Source organism: Dermochelys coriacea, chromosome 18 (assembly GCF_009764565.3).
Source record: "Dermochelys coriacea isolate rDerCor1 chromosome 18, rDerCor1.pri.v4, whole genome shotgun sequence".
Taxonomy (NCBI): Eukaryota; Metazoa; Chordata; order Testudines; family Dermochelyidae; genus Dermochelys; species Dermochelys coriacea.
This window is the reverse complement of record NC_050085.1, coordinates 4147483-4170867: the sequence shown is the minus strand read 5'-3', so window position 1 is coordinate 4170867 and position 23385 is coordinate 4147483. Positions and strand designations below refer to the sequence as shown.

The 23385-nt window shown below is 45.6% G+C and overlaps 1 protein-coding gene across 11 annotated transcripts in view; it reads right to left on the bottom strand.

The window, feature by feature from the left end:
* Positions 1-23084, bottom strand: part of ZBTB40 (zinc finger and BTB domain containing 40) — a 66449-nt gene extending 43365 nt beyond the window's left edge. For 10 of the 11 annotated variants that reach the window (XM_038376723.2, XM_043500115.1, XM_038376727.2 and 7 more), the window contains exons 1-3: positions 22930-23084; positions 10516-11322; positions 9717-9850 (exon numbers count right to left, since the gene is read on the bottom strand). In XM_038376723.2, coding sequence (XP_038232651.1) covers positions 9717-9850; positions 10516-11260 — 879 coding nt within the window. In that variant the 5' untranslated portion in view covers positions 11261-11322; positions 22930-23084. The remainder of the gene's footprint in view (positions 1-9716; positions 9851-10515; positions 11323-22929) is intronic. The other variant, XM_038376724.2, reaches the window with a different exon arrangement.
* Positions 23085-23385: the final 301 nt, after the last annotated feature.

Genomic DNA, 23385 nt, shown 5'->3' with positions numbered 1-23385 from the left:
AGTTTTCAAGTACAAAAAAGTGGTATTACAAGGAGAGGTAAATTGTTCTCGTTAACCTCTGAAGATAGGACAAGAAACAATGGGCTTAAATTGCAGAAAGGGAGATTTAGGTTGGACATTAGGAAAAACTTCCTGCCTGTCAGGATAGTTAAGTGCTGGAATAAGCTGCCTAAGGAGGTTGAGGAATCTCCATCACTGGAGATTTTTAAGAGCAGGTTAGACAAACACTTGTCAAGGATCGTCTAGAAAATACTTAGTCCTGCCACAAGTGCAGAGGATTGGACTAGATGACCTCTCGAGGTCCCTTCCAGTCCTACAATGCTATGATTCTATTGGGAGGCTGTTTCAGAGCCCCACCCCTCTGATAGTTAGAAACCTTCTTATGATGTCCAGCCTAAATTTATTTATGGCCAGTTTATCCCCAGTTATTTTTGTGTGAACAACTTCCTTTATCTTAAATAGGTCTCTACCTCACTGGTTTCTTCCCCCAATGTATTTATAAAAAACAAACAATCAGATCCCCTCTCAGCCTTCTTTCTGGTAGGCAGAGCTGTCCCTTGGGTAGGGTGATTTGGGGTGACCGCCCTGGGCTCTGCACTTTGAGGGGCCCCGCAGTTCGATAAAATCAGGACTGTCCCAATATTTAACTCTTTGTCCCGCATCCCGACTGATGTATGATAGGGATGCCATTTGTCCCGATATTCAGGTGAGGAAGCAGGTGGGAAGGTGAGGCGGGTGGGCAAGCGGGTGAGGAGATGAACAGGGAGGCGAGCAGCAGGTGGGCAGGCGGGAGGGGAGGTGAGGAGGCAGGCAGTTGGGCAGCGGTGAGGAGAAGAGCGGCGGTCGGGCAGATGCGGGGTGCTGCCGGACGGAAAGGAGACTAGCAGGGAGGCTGATTTATCCCAGGCCCCGCACCCCCTAGAGCCAGCCGGCCCTGCTGCTAGGCTAAACAAGCCAAGCTCTTTCAGACTTCTCTCTTAAGACAGGCTCTCCATTCTCTGTCCTGTTCCAGTTTGAATTCATTCTTTCTTTCTTGAACACAGGTGAGCAAAATCCTACACAGTATTCCAGATGAGGTCGTACCAAAGCCTTGTACAATGGCTTTAATATTTCTCTTATCTCTACTGGACTACACTGACACTATAGCGGCCTAACTACATCATGCTTTACTTTACACTGCTTGTGGAGATGGAGTTAAGTTGGTGTAGCCAGGTAGTTACATTGGCAGGAGTGAAATTTAAATGTAGACACTTCCACAGTTAGGTTGACATAAGCTGCCTTGCATTGACCTATCTCTATCATGTAGAGCAGACCAAAAAAGATTTCCTCTTCACTCAGGAAACATGTCCTTTTCTTCCTTTCTCTTGAACGTCTCAGTCTCTGTGGTTTTAAGGCCTTTAGAAACACTGCTGTCTGTTTTCCACTCCTTCTCCTCTAGAGATTTGGAGGGCTGGTTTCACCTAGGTTGCAGTTACCCCTTTGTTCTGCCAAGACCAATTTAGTCACTTGACTACAGTTCTTAAGGACTGTCTGATTCAGAAGTATAGACTCAGGCACCCCTCCCTGTCTCTTTAGCACAAAAAGTGTGTCTCTGGAAAGATGTTAATTCCTTGGGTATGACTATGGCAATAAAATAAGGAGTGCAAGTGAGTCTCAGAGCCCAGGACTCAGGCTTGCAGGGCTCATGCTACAGTACTAAAAATAGCCCAAGGGTTTCAGAGCCCAACCTTCAGCCTGAGCTACAGATTGTAGACTAGGGGTCTATAGACTCAGGCTTTCAGACTTGCTGCTGCAAGGTGGGGTGTTTGTTTTTTGCAGTGTAGATGTACCCCTCGAAACCAAAGCCTGGGCTACACTTAAAAATTAGACCGACTTAGCTTCATCGTACAGGACTGTGAAAAAATTTGCGCCCTCAGTGCCATAGTTAGGCTGACCTAATCCCAGCATTCTTCCACAACCTAGCCATCACCTCTCAGAGATGGATTAACACGTTGATGGAAAAAACCCTTCTGTCAATGTAGGGAGCATTTATACCACAGTACTGTAATGGCACAGCCATAGCTGTGCCACTGTAGCTGCTGTAGTGTAGACATGCCCCACATAGATAGCAATACAAGTTGGCAAACTGAGGCACACAATATTCATAGAAATCCAGAAGTTTCCCAGGTTTTCCACTGCTGCCAGAAGGCATATATGAAAGATTCCAACAAGCGACTGGCAAAATAACACAAAGGAAAGAAAACTCTTTCAATCCTGCCATTGACACAATTACAGCCTTAATTACATGTCCTGAGCTGGATTTCTCTGAGGTGAACTTGCACTTTAAGCATCACTTCAAAACACAGCACTATGTTTCCCTGAAGACGACACCAGGACTCCCTCGCTGGAAATAAAGTGTGGATTTGGAGTAGGTGTCTACAGAGCCTGTTTATCTCAGCAGGAAGCTCATGAAATGATAGTTCTGGCTGAGTGGGGAGTTTTAGTCTAAGCTCTCAGTTACAATGGGTTCAGGTTCCTCCTCCTCCACAATTATCTTTGGGACAGAATTTTTTCATGCTTGTTCATAGCCCAGAAATGATTTTCTGGAAGGTTTGAAGAAAATCCATTTCTCATTTATTTGGCATTTATATATAGCTGCTGAAAAATTGTCCAGGCGCCGTTGTGCAGTCAGACAGCTAAAAAATAGTTTGCATTTCAAACTGATCTGGTGCGGGCAGAATTCTGTGCCTGCAGGAGCCCCAGTGAAGTCAAAAGGGCTTTACGTGGGCTCAGGGGTCCACACGCACCGACTCACAGTAGGATCAAAGGAATGCAAACTTCACTATGTTTGAAAAATAAAAGGAGCAGAGTTACAAAGTCAGAGAAAATGAAGGCAGGACACAGCCTACAGGGATGGTGTAATGTCCTGGGACAGTTGGAGGAGAGGGCATGCTGGAGGTGGGCTAGGTGTGCTGGGGGATGTGATGGAGCCAAGATCCACCATGCCTGATCCTCCACTGGCATAAGCTCTATTACAGACCTTACACCAATGTGAAGTTTGAGTAGGTCCCCTGCTGCTCCAACGTCCTTCAGGGCCAAGCAGCCAAGGAACAGGGAGCTGCAACTGGCTCTCTGCAGCTGCAGCTCTCCACTATGTCCATGCAGCACAGAATTGAGGCAAACACCATTAGTGTGTTACCTAGGGAGGTGGTGGAATCTCCTTCCTTTGAAGTTTTTAAGATCAGGCTTGACAAAGCTCTGGCTGGGATGATTTAGTTGGGGATTGGTCCTACTTTGAGCAGGGGGTTGGACTAGATGGCCTCCTGAGGTCCCTTCCAACCCTGATATTCTAGGATAGACTAAAGGGCAACACTCTGCCCTGACCCTGCCTCTTCCCCACAGAACATCAGCTTCCTGTGATGGCTCCATGCATGTAAGCATCCTTGAGCTCAAGAGCCATGTTCCAGTCTCCTCAGGATAGGCAAGAATGAAGGAATTAATGAACCTGCTTTGACTTCTCAGATCCACTTCTTTCTTTGTGATCCAGTACCTTGCTTGTAATCCTTTCCCCGGATATTTTTGGGCAATTCTGCACTAAGTGGAAGCCCAGTTTGAAGCTTTTGGCACTAAGGTACCAGATATTCATTTAAGAACTGAAGTCCTGGGCTAAGGCACCAACATGAATGCTTTTGGCTTCTTCATGGATTCAGCACTAGTAAGGGCCCAAGATTTAGAAAACCCAGTAATTAGGCCTGTCATAAATATAAAGGGAAGGGTAACCACCTTTCTGTGTATAGTGCTATAAAATCCCTCCTGGCCAGAGGCAAAACCCTTTCTCTTGTAAAGGGTTAAGAAGTTAAGATAATCTCGCTGGCACCTGACCCAAAATGACCAACGAGGGACAAGATACTTTCAAATCTGGAAGCAGGGATGGGGAGACAAAAGGTTTGTCTGTCTGTGTGATGCTTTTACCGGGAACAGATCAGGAATGCAGCCTTACAACTCCCTGTTAAGTTAGTAAGTAATCTAGCTAGAAATGCGTTAGATTTCCTTTTGTTTAATGGCTGGTAAAATAAGCCGTGCTGGGTGGAATGTATATTCCTGTTTTTGTGTCTTTTTGTAACTTAAGGTTTTTGCCTGGAGGGATTCTCTATGTTTTGAATCTGATTACCCTGTAAGGTATTTACCATCCTGATTTTACAGAGGTGATTCTTTTACCTTTTCTTTAATTAAAATTCTTCTTTTAAGAACCTGATTGATTTTTCATTATTCTTAAAATCCAAGGGTTTGGGTCTGTGTTAACCTGTACAAATTGGTGAGGATTCTTATCAAGCCTTCCCTAGGAAAGGGAGCGTAGGGCTTGGGGGGATATTTTGGGGGAAAGACGTCTCCAAGTGGGCTCTTTCCCTGTTCTTTGTTTAAAACGCTTGGTGCTGACAACATACGGTTCAAGGACAAGGCAAGGTTTATACTTTGGGGAAGTTTTTAACCTAAGCTGGTAAGAATAAGCTTAGGGGGTCTTTCATGCAGGTCCACACATCTGTACCCTAGAGTTTAGAGTGGGGAAGGAACCTTGACAAGGCCTCTCTTCAAGGACAGTGCAGAAGCTGAAGGTGGAGCCAGTGATTTAGTCCACAGAGAAGTGACATGTCTAAGTGCCAAGGATGTCTGTTCATGGTCCATCACAGAATGGTGGCCCAAGTGCTCTTTGAAGGCTGTGCTTTGGCCTTAAATACCTCCACTATAAGGCAGGCTTCAAGCTAAGCAGATCTGAGGAATGAAAGCCCAGCATTTAGAACACTGAACTGATGAATGAGCCTCCCTCAGACAGATGAGGCATCAAACAAGCACATCAGGCTCAAGGGAGGACAGGAGGAACATGCATTAAAGCCTTTATTAGACTTTGCTCCAGTCACGGTGCAGGCCCTGAGCTGAGCTGCAAGGCATCAGAGTGTGTAAAACAATCTAAAACTGACGAAAATTAGAAAGAATCTAGAAAACCAAACTAATCTATAGAAACTAACTGTACAAGAAACTTTATGAGAGAAGCTGCTCAGACATGGCCTACGAGGGTGCAACAGTCAGGTTCCTGGGCTCTCTCCTGCAGAGAAGAAATGGGAGTTTCACTTCCTTCCTCTAAGCTGGGATGCTGAATGTTCAGTGCCACCAAATAGCACTTGTGCAGCTGCAACAAGCACTGCTTTTCACAGAGCTCCAGAATTCGAGGCATTGAGGGCAACAGTCCTGTGATTGAGAACACTCAGAGATCTTTGGAGAAGAACTCTGAATATCCTGACTTTTGAGCTGTTAAGGTCTTCTCCTTAGTATCTCAGTAATGTAGATTTTTCGAGTGAATAAACACGTTGGTTTGGGTTTTAAAAAAAGGGAAACCTGCCCTAATAACAGGATGCTATGTCACACTGTCACAGGACAGCATGTCATACTGTCATAGTGATACCTTAGTCCATCAAATGTGGGGGGAAGTAGGAAGGTTTACATAGAGCAACCCTGCAGGATGTGAAAGAACAACATTGCAGTCTGGAGCATCTCAGGAAATTTGGGATGGGTGGGTGGGTCTGTGGCCACATACTGAAAGGCAGGATGTCACTGAGGCCAGTGGAATGCTCAGCAGAAAAAGTAATCCTTGTTAAAAAATAAATAGTTAGACTCCTACTCTCATACATGGGAAAATGTAAAGAGGACACTTTATGCAACAGGACAGACTGTCTTAGCAACTGCTCCATCGGAAACACATCTGGGCCCACAGTAAGGAAATGAATTGGAAAGAAAAGTTAAACAGAAACATACATATTTGAAAATAATAGTATTGTTGTTTTAGAACTGACTCACAGTTTGTTCAGTGGCTTTTTGAGTTCACATGACGGCTGGTGCTAGGCTGCCGCTGTTCAGGACATGAAACATCCTTTCACACAAAATGAGCATCGAGCAAAGTCACCAATAATCACTGTTTTTAGAATGGAACTTTCTTTGTTAGAAGTACTCAGAAACGACCAGCCAGAGTGATGCACATCTGTAACAGTCTAACATGTCTCAGGATAAATCCGTGATACAGAGAACTGAGCAGCTGTTCCACTGTGAGGCTTCACTGAGCACAGGGAAGTATGGAAGTCTGCTCTGCAAAGACGCACCCCCTCTCAGCTGGGCATGGCACAGGGGGCATAATGGGACTGGCACCCACCTCTCAGGAGTGCCCCCTTCTGGTTGGACATGTCTCTCTAGCCATCCCTGGGCTGTGGTGTTTAAGTAGTCCAGTCCTGGTTTTGGGCTGTATCCCCAGGGCTTCCTCCCTGGAGACACTATCTTGCCGCAGCCCTTGCCAGGCTCGGTCCCTCCTCAGTCTTAGCTACCAGCCAGGAGGTCCCTCAATGCTCCTGGTCCCTGCTAGCAAACCGCCCATGGCCATGGATGTGGCCCTGGCCCCGGCTTTTTTTTAATATTCTTGGCAATAGCAATTCAGTAATATCAATACTTTCATCCTCAGAGTCTGATTCTAACTCCCATACGTTTAGCCAAAGTCAGTAGTTCTGGTGTCTTTGTTCTTTCCACTGCGTTTTGCAAAATGTTTCCTCATACAGTCTGCCTTTACACTCACTTTTTCTTTGCAATTTCTGCACCTAAGACTATCTTTGCCATCTTTGTGAACTTTCTCAGAATAGCCCTGAATTGGGTCAAGCACTGGACAGCACAGCATGGGGAGGAGGTGACCAGCCTTCTGTGAAGAAAGAAGTGGTTTGGGTCTATTTAGAAAAGCTGAGCACAAGTCCATGGGGCTGAGAGTGCTAAAGGAGTTGGCGGATGTGATTGCAGAGCCATTGTCCATTATCTTTGAGAACTCATGGCGATCGGGGGAGGTCCCGGATGACTGGTAAAAGGCTAATGTAGTGCCCATCTTTAAAAAAGGGAAGGAGGAGGATCCTGAGAACTACAGACCAGTCAGCCTCACCTCAGTTCCTGGAAAAATAATGGAGCAGGTCCTCAAGGGATCAATTCTGAAGCACTTAGAGGAGAGGAAAGTGATCAGGAACAGTCAGGATGGATTCACCAAGGGCAAGTCATGCCTGACTAATTTAATTGCCTTCTATGATGAGATAACTGGCTCTGGTGACGAGGGGAAAGCAGTGGACATGTTGTTCCTTGACTTTAGCAAGGCTTTTGACATGGTCTCCCACAGTATTCTTGCCAGCAAGTTAAAGAAGAATGGGCTGGATGAAGGGACTATAAGGTGGACAGAAAGCTGGCTAGATTGTCGAGCTCAACGGGTAGTGATCAATGGCTCCATGTCTAGTTGGCAGCCGGTATCAAGTGGAGTGCCCCAAGGGTTGGTCGTCGGTCCTGTTTTGTTCAATATCTTCATTAATGAGCTGGAGGATGGTGTGGATTGCACCCTCAGCAAGTTTGCAGATGACACTAACCTGGGAGGAGAAGTAGATATGCTGGAGGGTAGGGATAGGATACAGAGGGCCTTAGACAAATTGGAGGACTGGGCCAAAAGAAATCTGATAAGGTTCAACAAGGACAAGTGCAGAGTCCTGCACTTAGGATGGAAGAATCCCATGCACCGCTACAGACTAGGGACCGAAGGGCTAGGCAGCAGTTCTGCAGAAAAGGACCTAGGGGTTACAGTGGACAAGAAGCTGGATATGAGTCAACAGTGTGCCCTTGTTGCCAAGAAGGCCAATAGCATTTTGGGATGTATAAGTGGGGGCACTGCCAGCAGATCGAGGGACGTGATTGTTTCCCTCTATTCGACATTGGTGAGACCTCATCTGGAGTACTGTGTCCAGTTTTGGGCCTCGCACTACAAGAAGGATGTGGAAAAATTTGAAAGAGGGCAACAAAAATGATTAGGGGACTGGAACACATGGCTTATGAGGAGAGGCTGAGGGAACAGGGATTGTTTAGTCTGCGGAAGAGAAGAACGAGGGGGGATTTGATAGTTGCTTTCAACTACCTGAAAGGGGGTTCCAAAGAGGACGGAGCTCGGCTGTTCTCAGTGGTAGCAGATGACAGAACAAGGAGTAATGGTCTCAAGTTGCAGTGGGGGAGGTTTAGGTTGGATATTAGGAAAAACTTTTTCATTAGGGGGGTGGTGAAGCACTGGAATGCGTAACCTAGGGAGGTGGTAGAATCTCTTTCCTTAGAAGTTTTAAGGTCAGGCTTGACAAAGCCCTGGCTGGGATGATTTAGTTGGGGATTGGTCCTGCTTTGAGCAGGGGGTTGGGACTAGATGGCCTCCTGAGATCCCTTCCAACCCTAATATTCTATGATTCTATGAAGTGGTTTCCATCTTTGCTCATGCTGAAATATTTTGACTTGAGTCACCGTACTCACTGAGTCCAACGGCAGCAGTTGAACTCCAGCCAGCCAGATCAAGACATGGAGTCTTTGACTAGACAGTTAGTTTGGCAGTTTACTTGAAACAGAAACTGAAACTTCTAAATCTGGGAATTTCCTTGCTAAACAAATATGTAATATTCATTGCTAAACAAAGAAGAGGAATTCTTAGATTAAAAAGTTTTTGTTTCTGTTTGAAGTAGCCAAGGCAATAGCATACAGCTTTAGGTTAAGGCTCTTTTTTTATTTTATTTTATTTATAAAATTAAACACCCCACATTATTGCAAAATCATCATCAAAATGCTAAGCATTTTTCAGTAATTTTCATTAGTTTTCTCAGACAACAATTTTATTTTCCCCAGTTTAAAGTAGTATTTACCAAAGTCCTGTCCTAAACTAGTTTTTCTGCAGGGACTTGCCAGTCCTGTTCAGTGGTCTACTCCCTCTCCCAATCACCCACCACTGAGCTGGACTTTTCCTCTTTTATCTCCTCCCTCCAGGCTTGACACCTTGTACATATATAAAGGGGTGAGGATGACTGGCCCCACAGGCTCTCATGAACTCTTTCTTGGTAAGTGAGGAGTCTGTATACCCAACCATACCAAGTTTAATTTTTCCATCTCATATATCAGTCCTTTACAATAATAAACTGATACCGTTCCTGAAGAGAACACCACAAATAGGAGGCAAGCAGCCACTACTAGTGAGGACTAGAGTACAAACGAAAGTGCCTTCAGAGAGCTGTATAAATTTAAATCTCTGGATTACATGCCCCAGCAAGCTTGCTTTCACACACGTTTCTCTCACAGGTTTCAGAGTAGCAGCCATGGTAGTCTGTATTCGCAAAAAGAAAAAAAAAAAAAAAAAAAAAAAAAAAAAAAGAGTACTTGTGGCACCTTAGAGTCTAACAAATTTATTTGAGCATAAGCTTTCGTCACGAAAGCTTATGCTCAAATAAATAAATGCTCAAACCAATTAAGCAGCTCAGTTGCAAATTGCTGAAAGACAGGTGGCACAAGTACTCCTTTTCTTTTTGCTTCTCTCACAGGCATCGTTCTCTCAAGGGCATTGTCCTTCAAGCAACATGACACAGGAGTCTGTTTCCAAAAAGCCCACTCCAATCTCCCTGCTGTTTGGTTTTGTAGATCTGTTGCTTTGTGTTGTCCATCTGAAGAACAAGCATACTTTACTGAGAGAGGCTCTTGGAATCAAAAGCTTACGGCTGATGCCTACCAGCGGTCAAAAATTTTCAGGAACACAGAGACATACACCTGACTTGCTAGAATTTCTGGCAAACTTCAGGAAGGGATTTCCTACACAGAGACCATTAAAAGGGTGAGGGAAGGGGAAAAGCCTCTTGCTTGTCTGGCAAACCACCTACCTCTCTCTGAGACCCTTCAATTCCCCTGCACTCATCCAGTCTCTTCAGCACGGTCTTGGTATCAGAAAGGGCCTCTGAGAAAACACCTTCATACTGAAGCAGGAAATCCAGTTTACAGGTTTTGCTCTCTGCTTCTGCATGTAAGAAGTGAGCCGAGTTACTCATTTATTGAAAGGATTAATGGGAAGTATAAGATGATGGACAGTCATCAGTTTATAAATAGCACTTTACACAGGGTTTATATCACCTCTGATATAATAGGGAAAAACTGACTCACAGATTCCTTTTACAGGCCATCCAGCCTACGGGGGGAAAGTGTTTAACACTAGTTAGAAGCATTTACTTAAAATGCAACCTTTATTTCCTCCCATGGCGAACAGAAGTTTAAAAGGCTTAAAGTACTATTAGCAGACTTCTGTGGTCACCTATTGCTCTGCAGATTGCCTTACCCTTGCCACTCCCTTCCTCTGCACCAAAAATGGATTCTACTGTATGTCAGATGCAGAAGTCCACATATAAGCAGAACAGGCTTTGCTCACAGCAGTTCAGGTGAAATAACAACAGTACATCAGGAAGCAGATTTTGTAACGCCCAAGGCAAGAAGGGATCTGTTTGGGTTCAAAGGAGAAGAGGGCATCCACTGAATTCTTAGAAGGGGATCCTTGCTTCGGAGTTAGGCATTACCAGAGGCACACATGCCAAACTAACCCCCCCCCCACACACACACACGGAACCAATTAAGCAGCTCAGTTGCAAATTGCTGAAAGACAGGGCTGTGATTGGAGTCTCAACTGCTCACCTGGATCACCAATTTTTCCTTTTTTCTTCACGGGCTCAGTAGCCTCCCCTTCCTCACAGCTGTCCTGCCTGGCAGAGGAATAGTGGTCAGCATGGGCATTTGAATCCTTGTTGAGAGATTTTGAATCCATTGGGGTTTCCTCCTCCAGAATCTCCTCATGGCCCAAGGTGTGAGTCACAGTAATTTCTTGCGCTGTGGTGGAGGTGACTGTCTCCATTTCAGGTTCTTCAGGGCCAACAGAAGTTGAAGCCTTTTCAGGAAGCTGAGCATCCATAGCATCTTCAGCAGGAGGGTTTTCAGTCTGGGGTGGCTCATTAGCATCAGTATTATTTCTGGATGAATCTAGTGTCTGAATGGAGCTGTCCCTCACTACCTGATTCTGAGTGGAGCAGCTGATGAGGTCACTGAGAAGGTTTTTACAACTAACAGCCACATCAAACATCTGCAGACTGTCAGCCACAGAGATAACTTTGGTAAAGTTATGTTTGCCAAGTGGTAGCTTGCCGGTATACACCATTTCTAGCAGAAGAGCAAACTCATCAGGAGCCACCACAGAAGCATCAATGGAGATGGTGTCTGTGCTATCCAGCAAGGACTTAAAGAGCAGACTGGCAGAAGCCAGCACAAGCTTGTGTGCTCTGAAGTGCACAGTCCCAATGAAGATGTTGCAGTCACAGAACTGCTGCTCTTTGCAGAGCGTGTAAAGCTGCTGTAGAAACTGCCTGCTGTAATTGGGAAGCTCCATTGCTCCAGTGGTCTACTGGCCTCTTCCTCCTTCAGATGCCACACTGCTTTAACGCGAACCAGCTACAGATAAAACAAAATACCTTGTTAGCACTTTACTCAGCCAATAGCAAGGTGGAAAGAAACAGCTAAAAAAAAAAAAACCTTCCTGTTTTTGTTTAAAATTTTCATTAATTTTCTAAGGATCAATTCAGTAATTATAACAGGAATGGCCACCATAATTAAGGTATATTTAAGAATGGGGAGAATGAACAGACAATACAAACAAAATCACATTTTTCCCCATCATAAAAACAGTCTTGTGACTTCTTTTTTAAATCTGCTTTTAACTCATAACTGTTCAGAGTTTAAATTTGGCAGAGAAATAGCACAAGTTGTTCTAGTGAAAACTGGTTTTGATTGTACTTGGTTATGCCCACCATCTAAACATTACATACAACATCTTACAGGGATCTTCTTGCCAAACTCATAGGATGAAGTTTGCCGCATGCAGAGGGCCCATACAAAGCCTATGCACCACCCGAGTCCCATTAAATCTTGTCTTGGGAGCTCAAGCAAGCCTGAAGGCATATATGACTTTTGCTGGGCCACTCCACACAGGTGAATTTCACTCCTGAAAAACACACCTATGAAATACTTACCAACAGTGCAAAGGGGCTCAGAAGTCACAGAATTATTAAGGTGTGAGGAGTCTAGTGTTAGCTACTGCCTCCTTGATAAGAAATGCAGGTGGGAGGCCTGTTGTGCAGCATCCTTGACACTGTAAAGATATAAACTGTGGCCCAGATTCACAAAGGTACTTTAGCACCCAAATCTCAATTTTAGGCTCCACTGTGGTCCACAAAACTCCCGCTGAACAACTGTAGGCACCTAAACTGTCTCAGCACCTAAATTTCCACAATAAAAGTTCCCTAGATGCCTTTGTTTCTGCCTGTGAGCATGTGCACTACTGCCTCATTGTAGGCATCCAGATGCCTATTTCCTGCCTAAACTCCAGAGTGATCCACGTACCGGGGAAGAGAAACATTCCATTTTGGATAAATAATTAAAATATCATGGAAGCAGGGGGACTGGACACTGGATCTCCCACCTCCAAGGTGAGTGCCCTACCATTTGACTATAAAGTCAATATCTCTCTTGCTTTTTGGCCCAATGACTCTTTAATTATTGATACACAGGACAGCAGCTTCAACAGGAGGCACCAAGGGAGCCCCATATCAGAATATCCTATATCTCAGTAGTTAACACACACTCCTGAGAGGTGGAAGTCCCCTATTCAAATCCTTTCTCCTCCTCCGGCAGAGGGGAAATTGAGCATGGATCTCCCACATCTCAGGTAAGTGTTCTAATCACTAGGCTAAAAGTTATATGGTGGGCAGCACCTACACTCCCCCCTGTTTTCTGTGAGTCAGAAAAGTCAGGAAGTCAGGCACCTAACTCATTCTCACAAGAAACCCACTAGATGCCTAAGCCACCTGACTCCAGCAGAGGAGCTCCCACTTGTATATTGCTCTCAGAAATAGGCACATCTCTGTAGCCCAGACTTGGGGAAGGGCTTAGGACACATTCCTCTGCTCATCATCTTCCACTGGCTAGCTGAGGTGGCTCCCTGCCTAGTGTGCTGGCTTTTGTGGATCACATTATTAAGCGCCCAGCTCTCCCCATTCTTTGTAGTGAGAACTCAGGTTTTGTGGATTGCAGTGTTGTTCCTGTGATTTTCTAGGCACCTAACTCCCATCGTGGGCCCCACATCGATGTCTTCAGTTGCCTGGTGATGAACGCCCATTCTGTCAAACGGGTGCAATTCATAATGTCATGTGCCTCACTATACCAGTACATATGAGAACAGACCCCGAATTGTAGTGATGATTGGAGAGCTCTCAACCATGCTTGTAGTGATTTCCATCGCTTCACACTGACTCAGACATTCTAGGGTTCAGCATGACTCACTGACAGAGTTGTTTGCAGTTCTGTTGTAGCTGTGTTGCTCCCAGAATAGTAGAGAGACAGGGTGGGTGAGGTAATATCTTTTATTGGACCAACTTCTGTTGGTGAGATAGACAAGCTTTTGAGCTACACAAGATGCAGGGGAGCTGGGGAAATGAATGCATTTTCAAAATGCGTCAAGGAATTCCTAGAGCACAGCGTAGAGGCTCCTTTCCATGAATACGTATAAATCTGAACACCGAACAGCTCAACCTTCTGGTTCCCTGGAGCCAAGGTAGACATGGCTTCTGTGTGTTACTATTACCGCTGGTTGTCTGTAACTCTTCTCCATTACGTGGGAAGTGCCAGATCGGCTACCTAGGCTCAGGTTTACTAAACATATGTGCTCAATTATCCTCCCACAACACTGTAAATCAGGAGTAACAACTCACACCAGTGGAATTACATTGGCATATGCGAGAGGAGAAGGAGGTGCATTTTCCTTCCCAGATTCAATGTAACAGCAGCATTACCCCACCTGCTGCTTGCCTAGAGATGAAGGATCTCTAGTATCTGAAATGGGATTTGATCATGATTGGTGTGGAATAAAAGATGGGATATTCCCTGTGAAAGGAGAATAGGGAGCATCTATGTCCTGGAAGAAGAGTTCTCTACTCAGCCCCATCCTCAAATCTTTTCCAAAGTGTCAGTCTCCTCCACCTGTTTGCTTAAACATCACGGTGCCAAGGCTGAAGCCAGAGTCTTCTTCCCACCATGCTAATGGTCAGGAGTAGTGAAGATAAGGTTGCAGGGTCAAGATATTATACAGGAAATCCAAGACCAGCCTCAGAGGCCCCTGCCGCTTCTCCAAGACAGACAACATTGAAGCAGAGGGTCATAGACCACGGCTGCCAGTGCTTCTGAGCCACTAAGTCATAGCCCCTTTTGCAGTCATCCACTTGCAGAGTCCTAAAGAGCCACTGTGATCCCAAAGAGAATGGACATTTTCTTTACACTAAAGGTGATTGCTATGTTCACCCTCAGGACTGTTGTCCAAGATGCATAAGCTCCCTGGGCAGACTACATATCTTTTATTCATAATGTTTAAGGCCAAAGGGGACCATTATATCGTGTAGTCTGACATCCTGTATATCACAGGCCATTAAATTTCACTCAGCTACCTCTGGATCGAGCCCAATAACTTATGTTTGGATAAAGCATATCTTCCAGAAAGGTGTCTAGTCTTGACTTAAGGACATCAAGAGATGGAGAATATACCTCTTCCTTAGGTAGTTTGTTCCAATGGTTAATTACACTCACTGTTAAAATGTGTGTCTTAATGCTAATTTGATCTTATCTGGCTTCAGCTTCCAGACATTTTATGGATGACTTTTGGGAAAGCTGGCTTACTGTCTGGGCTGTACAGGGAATATTTTCAGGTCATCATTATTACTTGTTATTTATCTACTAAGCACTGACAGCATGTTCTCTATGTGCCTCTTGTCATCCCTGCTTGAAAGGAAAAGGCAATTTTATTGCTTTTTCAGCCTGAATCGCTGAGGCCACTTCTGAGCCAAGTTCAAGGATATGAGAGCTCACTTCTTTAGGAATTTCAAACTCTCTGTACAGCACAGCTTAGCTGTGCAGTTGTTGGTTCCTCTGGGCCATGGGAGCCATCTGAACATTGTTCCTCTTCTGATCAGAAAGCTGCTTCTGTTCATTTTCAATGCTACTCCATTGCAATCTAAACAAAAGAAGGGGCTGTGTGAGGGAGTCTCCTGGAGAGAAGGCCAAGACACTTGGTGAGCCGAGTTAGCCCCCCAGTTATCTTTCTTCATGGATCAAGAGAGGAAGAACCATATGAGGAAAAGCAGGCCATTTCATGCCTTCTCATGCAGGGAGCTTCCTGCCTTGGAGGGGAACTGAGGACCATTTTCACAGATTCCAAGGCCAAAAGGGACAAACGCAATCATCTAGTCTGACATAAGGCATATGGAACTATATCTAGTATAACACAGGCATAAGGAACTTCCCCACCCCACCAAGCCCCACTCCCACAGTACTTGGACCCCCTCCCTCCACTGAACCCCTACTCCTAGAGCCCCCCAAACCCTGACCTCTCCTGCTGAGCCCCAACCACCGTCACCTGGACCCCCCTGCAGAGTCCCATTGCCCCTGCATCTGGAACCTCTCACCAAGCCCCTGTGCATCCAGATCCCCCCTGAACCCATCATCAAGCCTTCCGCACCCAGATTTCTCCACACAGAACCCTCTCACCCTACAGCTGGATCCCCCCCACTAAGCCCCCCTACATTTGGATCCTGCTGGGCTAAGCCTGCCTGCCCATACCTGGTGCACCTGGCGTGAAGGGGCAGGACCTTGTGCTGTGTCAGGGTCAGGTACAGCCTCATTGCCAAGTCCCCATCCTTCTGGAGTAGAGAGGGGGAACTGAAGGGTGATCTCCCACCTCCATGCAGCCAATGGCCTGTGCTCCCCACTGCTGGAGTCTCTATGTTTATTTACTGTCAAATAAAATCTGCAGAATTTTGCATAATTTTAAAATATTGTGCACAGAATTTTTAATTTTTTTGGCACAGAATTCCCTCAGGAGTACCTGGTGCTCTCATGCCATTAGAAAGCTGTTAACATCAGGGATTGTCAGAGGGCCAGTGCCATTGCACTCATGAAGATCTCATATCCTTGGCACTGCCATAACTAACATATATAAGGTTCTGACCAACACCTCTACCGATACCGATAAAAATATCAAAACTTGCTTTAAACATTGTGTTTAAAGATTATTAGAACTAAAGTGACTAACTTCAAAATGTATAACATGACAGAGAAGCTCTTCTTCAGGATTTCAAGTGTCTTTATTTGTCGACCCTTTAAAAAACGAAAATCAACCACCATTGCATTACCAAGAAATTAATAATCAATAACTCAGCAATACTTTTTAAACAATCTACAGATCCACAGTTGTGGGCTCCCCCCACTGACAGAGCTTTGCTAACAAATGCTTTTGCCAGACCTGGACAATGCAGACATTGGTGATAAAACCAATGTGCAAAAAAAGATAATATTGCCTAATAAGGGGCTAAAAAAGGGAATGCTGTTAAACACTTTGAGTGTAAGAAATTAGGGGAAAATATTTTATATTCAAGCTTATAGAAAATTACAAAGCATGCAAAGTATATAAAATGAAGGTGTACTGATCAGCAAAGAGAATAATCCAGACTGCCAGCTATAAATAAAAATCACTTTGGTCTGACAGCTGATGAGTAAAGCCCATATCATGAAATATCCTATCACTGTCGTCACTAGTTGGGCCCCCTTGTTTGCACTCTGCTTACAGTAGCTAAGCCTTGAATTGGTCATTGGGGCAAACGTCCTTCTCTCTCCTAAGATGACCGCTCTCAGTGAGAGGTGAGCTTGCCTTGTCAATGCCCATGTTGCACCTGCTCAAATCATGTTTTTAAAGGTTCTCATCTAAACCAATAAACACAAGTGTACAGAAAGCCAATGTTTGTTCCATCACATTCTTTCACTGTGCTGTCCCTTGGGCATTGCAGCAGTCTCTGAAAAGTGAGAGAGGCTCCATATCAAGTGCTGTGTAAACGTGAGAGTTAAGGACAGAGTGACTGTCTTAACTCAGAATTTAAATATTTTTTTGTGTGCATGTTACTAGTTTCCTGTCTTCTTGTTATCAAGATGATGACCTTAGAAAAAGAGTTATTGGAAAGCCAGAACACCACATACATGAATCGATTTTCTTTCCTCTCCCACCAAAAGTGACAGTCTTTTGAACAGTTGAAAGAAACTGAGGGGTCATTACCTTCCTATTGGGTGATCCAAAGTGCTGGAGCAGGCAGTGCTCCCAGAGGATAATGCAAAACTCAGTATGACGAGCCAGAGCATACCAATCTGTTTTTCAATCTATTTTTATTTCAGTTGAAAGCATCAGTGCAGACAGATAGAGGAAAACAAGCAACACTTTGACTATATTCAGTCTTCCTCAATCTCTAAACGTGGCAGAATACAGCCAAAGCATTGCTTGTTTTCCTAGGCTGTCTGTCTGTACTGATGCTTTGAATGGAAATAAAATAGACTGAAAAACAAATTGGTATGTCCCAGCTCTTCACAGTGAGTTTTCCATTATCCTTTGAAACAAGGGTTGCCATCTATCCTACTTGGAACACTGTAGCCCTAATCAAAGTACAAAACTACAATCATGGAAGTCCTGTTGAAATCTAAAAAACAAAAAACAAAGTCAAGTCTGCTTTAAGAAAAGGAGTACTTGTGGCACCTTAGAGACTAATACATTTATTTGAGAATAAGCTTTCATGAGCTACAGCTCACTTCATCGGAGCTATAGCTCACGAAAGCTTATTCTCAAATAAATGTATTAGTCTCTAAGGTGCCACAAGTACTCCTTTTCTTTTTGCGGATACAGACTAACATGGCTGCTACTCTGAAAGAAAGTCTGCTTTGAAACTCTGTTCCTAGCATGCTTCATTGTGCCCAAAAATGCTGAGAGAGATACTGAGATTATACAGGTTTTCAGTAACACCTGCAATACATACAGGATGCCAGTTGCAAATTTCAATTTCTGTTCATCGTGCAAGTTTACATCAGACATACAGATTCCACATTGTAATTCACTGTGGTGTTTACACTGTTTTGACCAGCTCCTTTGTGCCAGTCTGCTTTCAATAAAGCACAGAACGTACTCTTCCAGTGAGACTGTGATAAATGAAAGGGGGTGTGAGAGTAGCTGCCTTTTATGGACACCCAGCCAGCCAGTTGCTATAAAATCCTTCTTAGTAGCTGTTCTCTAATTGGTCTACCTGTGAAGGATTAAAAGTCTCACTGCTATGGATAGGTAAAAGGAAGTGAGTGGGCACCTGGCCAAAAGAGCCAACGGGAAGGCTAGAACTTTTTAAAATTGAAAAAAGAATCCCCTTTTGTCCGTCTGTTGTTGTTTTCCAGGGGAGAGAAAGACAGGGCAACAGCTATGCTGTAAGAAGCTTGGGCCAGGTATGAAAAAATCATCAATATCATACCTAGAAACTACTCATTTAAAACCCCAGATACATAAGTAGGTCAGGAAATGTCTAGGAAGATGCAATTTGGTTTATCCTTTTTATTTCGTTATGGCTTGTGGACAACTCTGTGCTAACCCCAGGTGTTTTTGTTTTGTTTATAACCTTTAAGCTGGACCTCAAGAAAGTGATTCTTGGTGCTTAATTCTTGTAGTTACTCTTTTAAAATCTAGCAGTAGCCTAAGTTTCCAGATGTATTTTCTTCTTATTAATAAAATTTACCTTTTTTAAGAACCGAATTGGATTTTTGTACACGTTGTTTAATTAGCTGGTGGCAACAGCTGATTTCCTTTTTTCTTTCTTTCTCAGCTCTTTCCTGGAGGGGGTGTATGTGTGAAAGGGCTTTAGGGTACCTCACAGAAAGGAATTCTCGAGTGCACCTTCCTCAGTTCTTAAAGGGGTTCTGCACTTGGGTGGTGGCAGCATCTACCAATCCAAGGTCAGAGAAAACCTTGGGAATTTAATACAAACCTGGAGTGGCCAGTATTAATTTTTAGAATCCTTGCAGGCCCCCACCTTCTGCACTCCAAGTGCCAGAGTGGGGAATTAGCCTTGACAGAGACGGATATCAGACAGGGCATGAAGCAGTCCATAATGATCCTCACTGAAAGTCTTCTAAAGGAAAACCTTTTGGAAGGACACAGTGTAAGAATGGTCAGTCCAAAATGGTGCCTATTTTCCTCATATTTGTTTGTAAAGTCCATAGAATTATCCTATTCCAAAACAAATCCCTCAGTACTGCTCTATAAAAGCAATACCAGCTGCTCTGCTCTCATAAGCAACTTCACAACAACCAGCATGTCCAGCTAATAGAAGAGAAGTGGGGCGGGACCAGATGGAACAGTACGTGAGACTCCCTTATCTATGCCTGGGGGAATTCTGTGCTACTGTGCGTGTGCATAATTAATGAGACATGCGTATTTTTAATTTATTGCACAGAAAAAAGGTTCTCCCGAAATGTTGCTGCAGTTCTGCCTTTTGCCCACCAGAGGGTGCTGTGGTGATAGAACAAAGCAGCAGCTCCAGGCCAGCTAGGAAAGAGAAAGAACCTGCCTTCTTTGCAGCGCCTGTCAGGCCATGTCAGGAGACAGGGGCTATGGGGAGACAGACAGCATAGGGTCCTGGGGGGGGGAGAGGGGTCAGACAGGGGCTCATAAGGAAGGAAGGAAGACAGACTGGGGCAGGAGCTGAATAGGAGTGGAGGCACAGGTCCACAGTGGGGAGGGAGGTGAAGAGCTATGTAGGGATGGGGGTGGCTGAGTGGAGGCACAGAGATACATGGGAACAGGAGGAGTGGTACAGGGACACATAGGGACAGGGGAGTGTCTGGGTGGGGGCACAGAGACACATGGGGATGGGGGGAAAGGGTATAGAGCCACATAGGGACAGGAGGAGGAGTGCAGGACCACATGGGGATGGGGAAGTGGGTGTCTGAGTGGGGGTGGAGGGACACATATGGATAGGGGGTGCAGGGACACATTTGGACAGGGGCAGATGTGCTTGACTGAATGGGAGAAGCTAGGGGTCACCCAGGGTCTGCATGGCAGAACTCCCTAACAATCCCTCCCCACCCCACAAAAAACCTGTTCCATACTTTTCCCACCCATACCCAACAACCCTCCAAATTCAGACCCAGGCTCCTTCCCAGCAATTTACTTCTATCTCCCTCAGCTCCTCTGTTACCCCTGACTCCCCTAAGCCTTTACACTGCTTCTGAGGAGTGCGGGAAATACAGTTTTGTATTGTAGTTTAAATGAATTATTACTCAGAGTTCTGTATTAATATGTCTAGTAAGGACTCTATTTGTCAGAAAACATTTCCTGAATCTTTGTTGTTGTCTGTATTGTTACAGACATACTTGCTGACAGGTATTTTGAAATAAATGACCAAAAATAATTGAAAGTGGTGTGATTATATTGTGTTATTTTGACAAATAAAATATGCGGAATTTTGAAATATTGTGAGCAGAATTTTTAATTTTTTGGAGAATTCTCCCAGGAGTACTTATCCACAAGAGAAGCATCTTGGCCTCAGAGGATTCCCAGCTGGTTGTCTTCTCAGCACTGGCCATGGAGACATCTCCTAAGATTTTATACCCTAAAATCTCTCTCTTTAGGTACTGATATAGCCACCATCACAGTCATCAACGAATGTATCCTCACAATTCCCCTCTGTAGTTGGAAATACTACTATTTCCATTTTACAAATAGGAAACTGAAGCACAGAGCAATTAAGGGCCAAATTTCCAAAAATACTTAATATTCATCAGCTCCCTTTGAGAACAATGCCCAAATGGGAAATTAACTCTTTCTGAAAATCTGGCCATTTATTTGAGTGTCCCAAGGGAAGCTTTTGGATGCTGAACGTTTTTTTTTTCCCCCCCACAAAATCTGCCCCATGTGACATCCCCAAAGTCACACATGAAGCCTGTTGCATCCCAGTCTAGTGCCTTAAACATAAGCCCATTCCTTCCTCCCACTAGCTAAAACAGCACTAAAGATGGCTCAAAGCAGAGATTACTGGGATTAGCAAGGGTTCTGATTTTATGGTACACAAAAAGAATTGCGAGATGGTTAAGGACCATGGCTCTTTATAAACCCTCATTTTTTATTTTTGTAACACCAGAGATATGAAGGCATAAATGCAGTCGCTACTGGCTACTGCTTTCCAGATCACAAGCTTATATGGGGAGGGATATGTACATCCCAAGGGTGGGAATCTATGAACGAAATGCTTAAAGAAGAAGGGAGAAAATATCTATAACATTTTTAAAATAAAATACATCATCCTAATGCAAGTATAAAGGTCCTCAATCAGGAATTAAATTATACTTGAGTTTATATTGAAAAGTGTAATTAAAGAAGATATTTAGTTTTTTTCTTCATAAATTTACTTTCTAAATTTATTTGCTTAAATAAACGTTGTATTTAACAATCTAAATAAAGTGACCTCTCTCCCCACTTTGCAAAGAAAGAAAGAATCTGAGTAACACTCATTAGTTAGGCACACCCGACTGAGTAGGACAGGCTTTTCAGCTTTCTTAAGTGTGCCTTACATATGTTTAAGAATGGGGACAAGATCATACTAAAGTGTACAGCATAATTCTGAACCCTAACAGCATTCTAAGAATGACTTAATTAATGCCTCCATCTGGAACACTATTGTGAAATCCTTGGAACAACTCCACACATACAGCAACTGGGATTTTAATTCCTACCCCACTAAGTAGTTTTAAAATATTTTTTATCGCCCAGCAACCAGTGCAGCAATTTTTAAGCCAGTTCATGTTGTCAGATGAGACAAATAGGACAATCTGGTTTTCAACATTTTAGAAAAGCAGACAGGGCTGCAGGCCCAGAGTCAGAGATCTGGGAATGTCCCTAATTATTAAAAAGAAAAGGAGTACTTGTGGCACCTTAGAGACTAACAAATTTATTAGAGCATAAGCTTTCGTGAGCTACAGCTCACTTCATCGAATGCATCCAATGAAGTGAGCTGTAGCTCACGAAAGCTTATGCTCTAATAAATTTGTTAGTCTCTAAGGTGCCACAAGTCCTCCTTTTCTTTTTGCGAATACAGACTAACACGGCTGCTACTCTGAAACCTAATTATTAAGGCCATGTTTATGTCACAGTGGTCATGGAAGTCACTGAATCCTGACTTCCAGAGACCTCCCTGACATTCTCTGCTCCAGCCCCAGGGATTGCCGGACTCTGGGGCTGACAGCCAGTGGGGCCCCGGCAGGGAGTGACAAGCAGCGACAGGGGCCCCCCCAAAGTTGACAGGTGACAAGTGACAGATTCCTGAGGGTTCCAGCGATGGTAGCAGGCTCGCAAAGGGGGAGCGGTTGGGGTGTCCCATTTGCTCTTGAGCAAGCACGGTCAGCCTGCAGCTCCAGCCGCCCTGGGCGGAGCAGGAACCCCACAACTCCCAGCCACCACGGCGCTGGGGGAACCAGGGAGCCGCAGCAGCAAAAGTCACAGGCAGGTCATGGCTTCCGGGAATTTGTGTATTGCCCGTGAGCTGTCCCTGACTTCGACTAGAAATAACCATGACAAAGTCCGATCCTTGCTAATTATGTCCATCCCATTTTTCTCAGCTAACATGTGAAAAACCGCGAGGGACCTTCTCAGCGGAGGCCCCCAGAGACCTGAACGGTCCAGTCCCGGCACCAAGGCCCAGAGCGCACCGGGGCGGCGCAAAAGCGCCTCCGGGCCTGGCGCCGCGTCTGGATTTGAAGCCGAGCCTCCGGCGCGCCCCGCCCCACGACAGAGGGCCAGGGCCTGGCCCCGCGGACACCGCTGTGGGGGCGGGGAGGAGCGGGGAAAGAGGCCCCCGCGGCAAGGCCCGGCTCGCTCTCACTGCGGCAGGTCAGCGCCTGGCAGAAGGGCCCACGCCAGCCCGGGGCTCCCTCAGCCGGCACGGGGGGGGGGAGGGGGACAAGGGACAACCCCGCCCCCACAGCGGGCTCGAGGCGCAGAGAGCAGGGGCGTGGGGGGGTCTCCCTCGGCTTGTGTGGATGGAGCCCTCAGACCGCGGCGGGAATCCCCCGTTCCCCTGAGGCCCCGCCCGGCTCCGGCACAGCCTGGCCGGCGCCTGTGGCTGTTGCGGCCCGGCCCGGCCCGGCCGTTTCCATGGTTACCTTTATTGGGAGCGGCGCGGCAGCAGCAGGAACAATAAAGCTTCAACAACAGGCTCCCCCCGGCGGTGCCGGGCCCCGGCCTGCGCGCCGCCATCTTGAAGCCACAGCTACCCTTCCGCCCCCGCACGGCCGCCTATGTCACGTGGCGAGAGCGGCTCTGGCGAGTACCACTGCGGAAGCGGCTGGGCCGGTCACGTGATGCACGCCTAGTCGCTAGCTCCCGTATCACGTGACGTTCGGGGGGGGCGGGGCGGGGCGGCGGCCTAGGTCACGTGACGAGGGCAGCACACGAGGAAACCCCCTCGGGTCGGACCTGGGCAGGTGGCGTGGTGGGTTGGCTTGTCCCCGGGGAGTGGGCGGGCCGGGCCGGGCCGCTAGCCCGGGGTGCGGGCTCTGGGCGACTGCTGGCTAGGGCCCGGCTCTCAGCTGTGTTGCTTGGTTCGCGTTTTCAGTGGG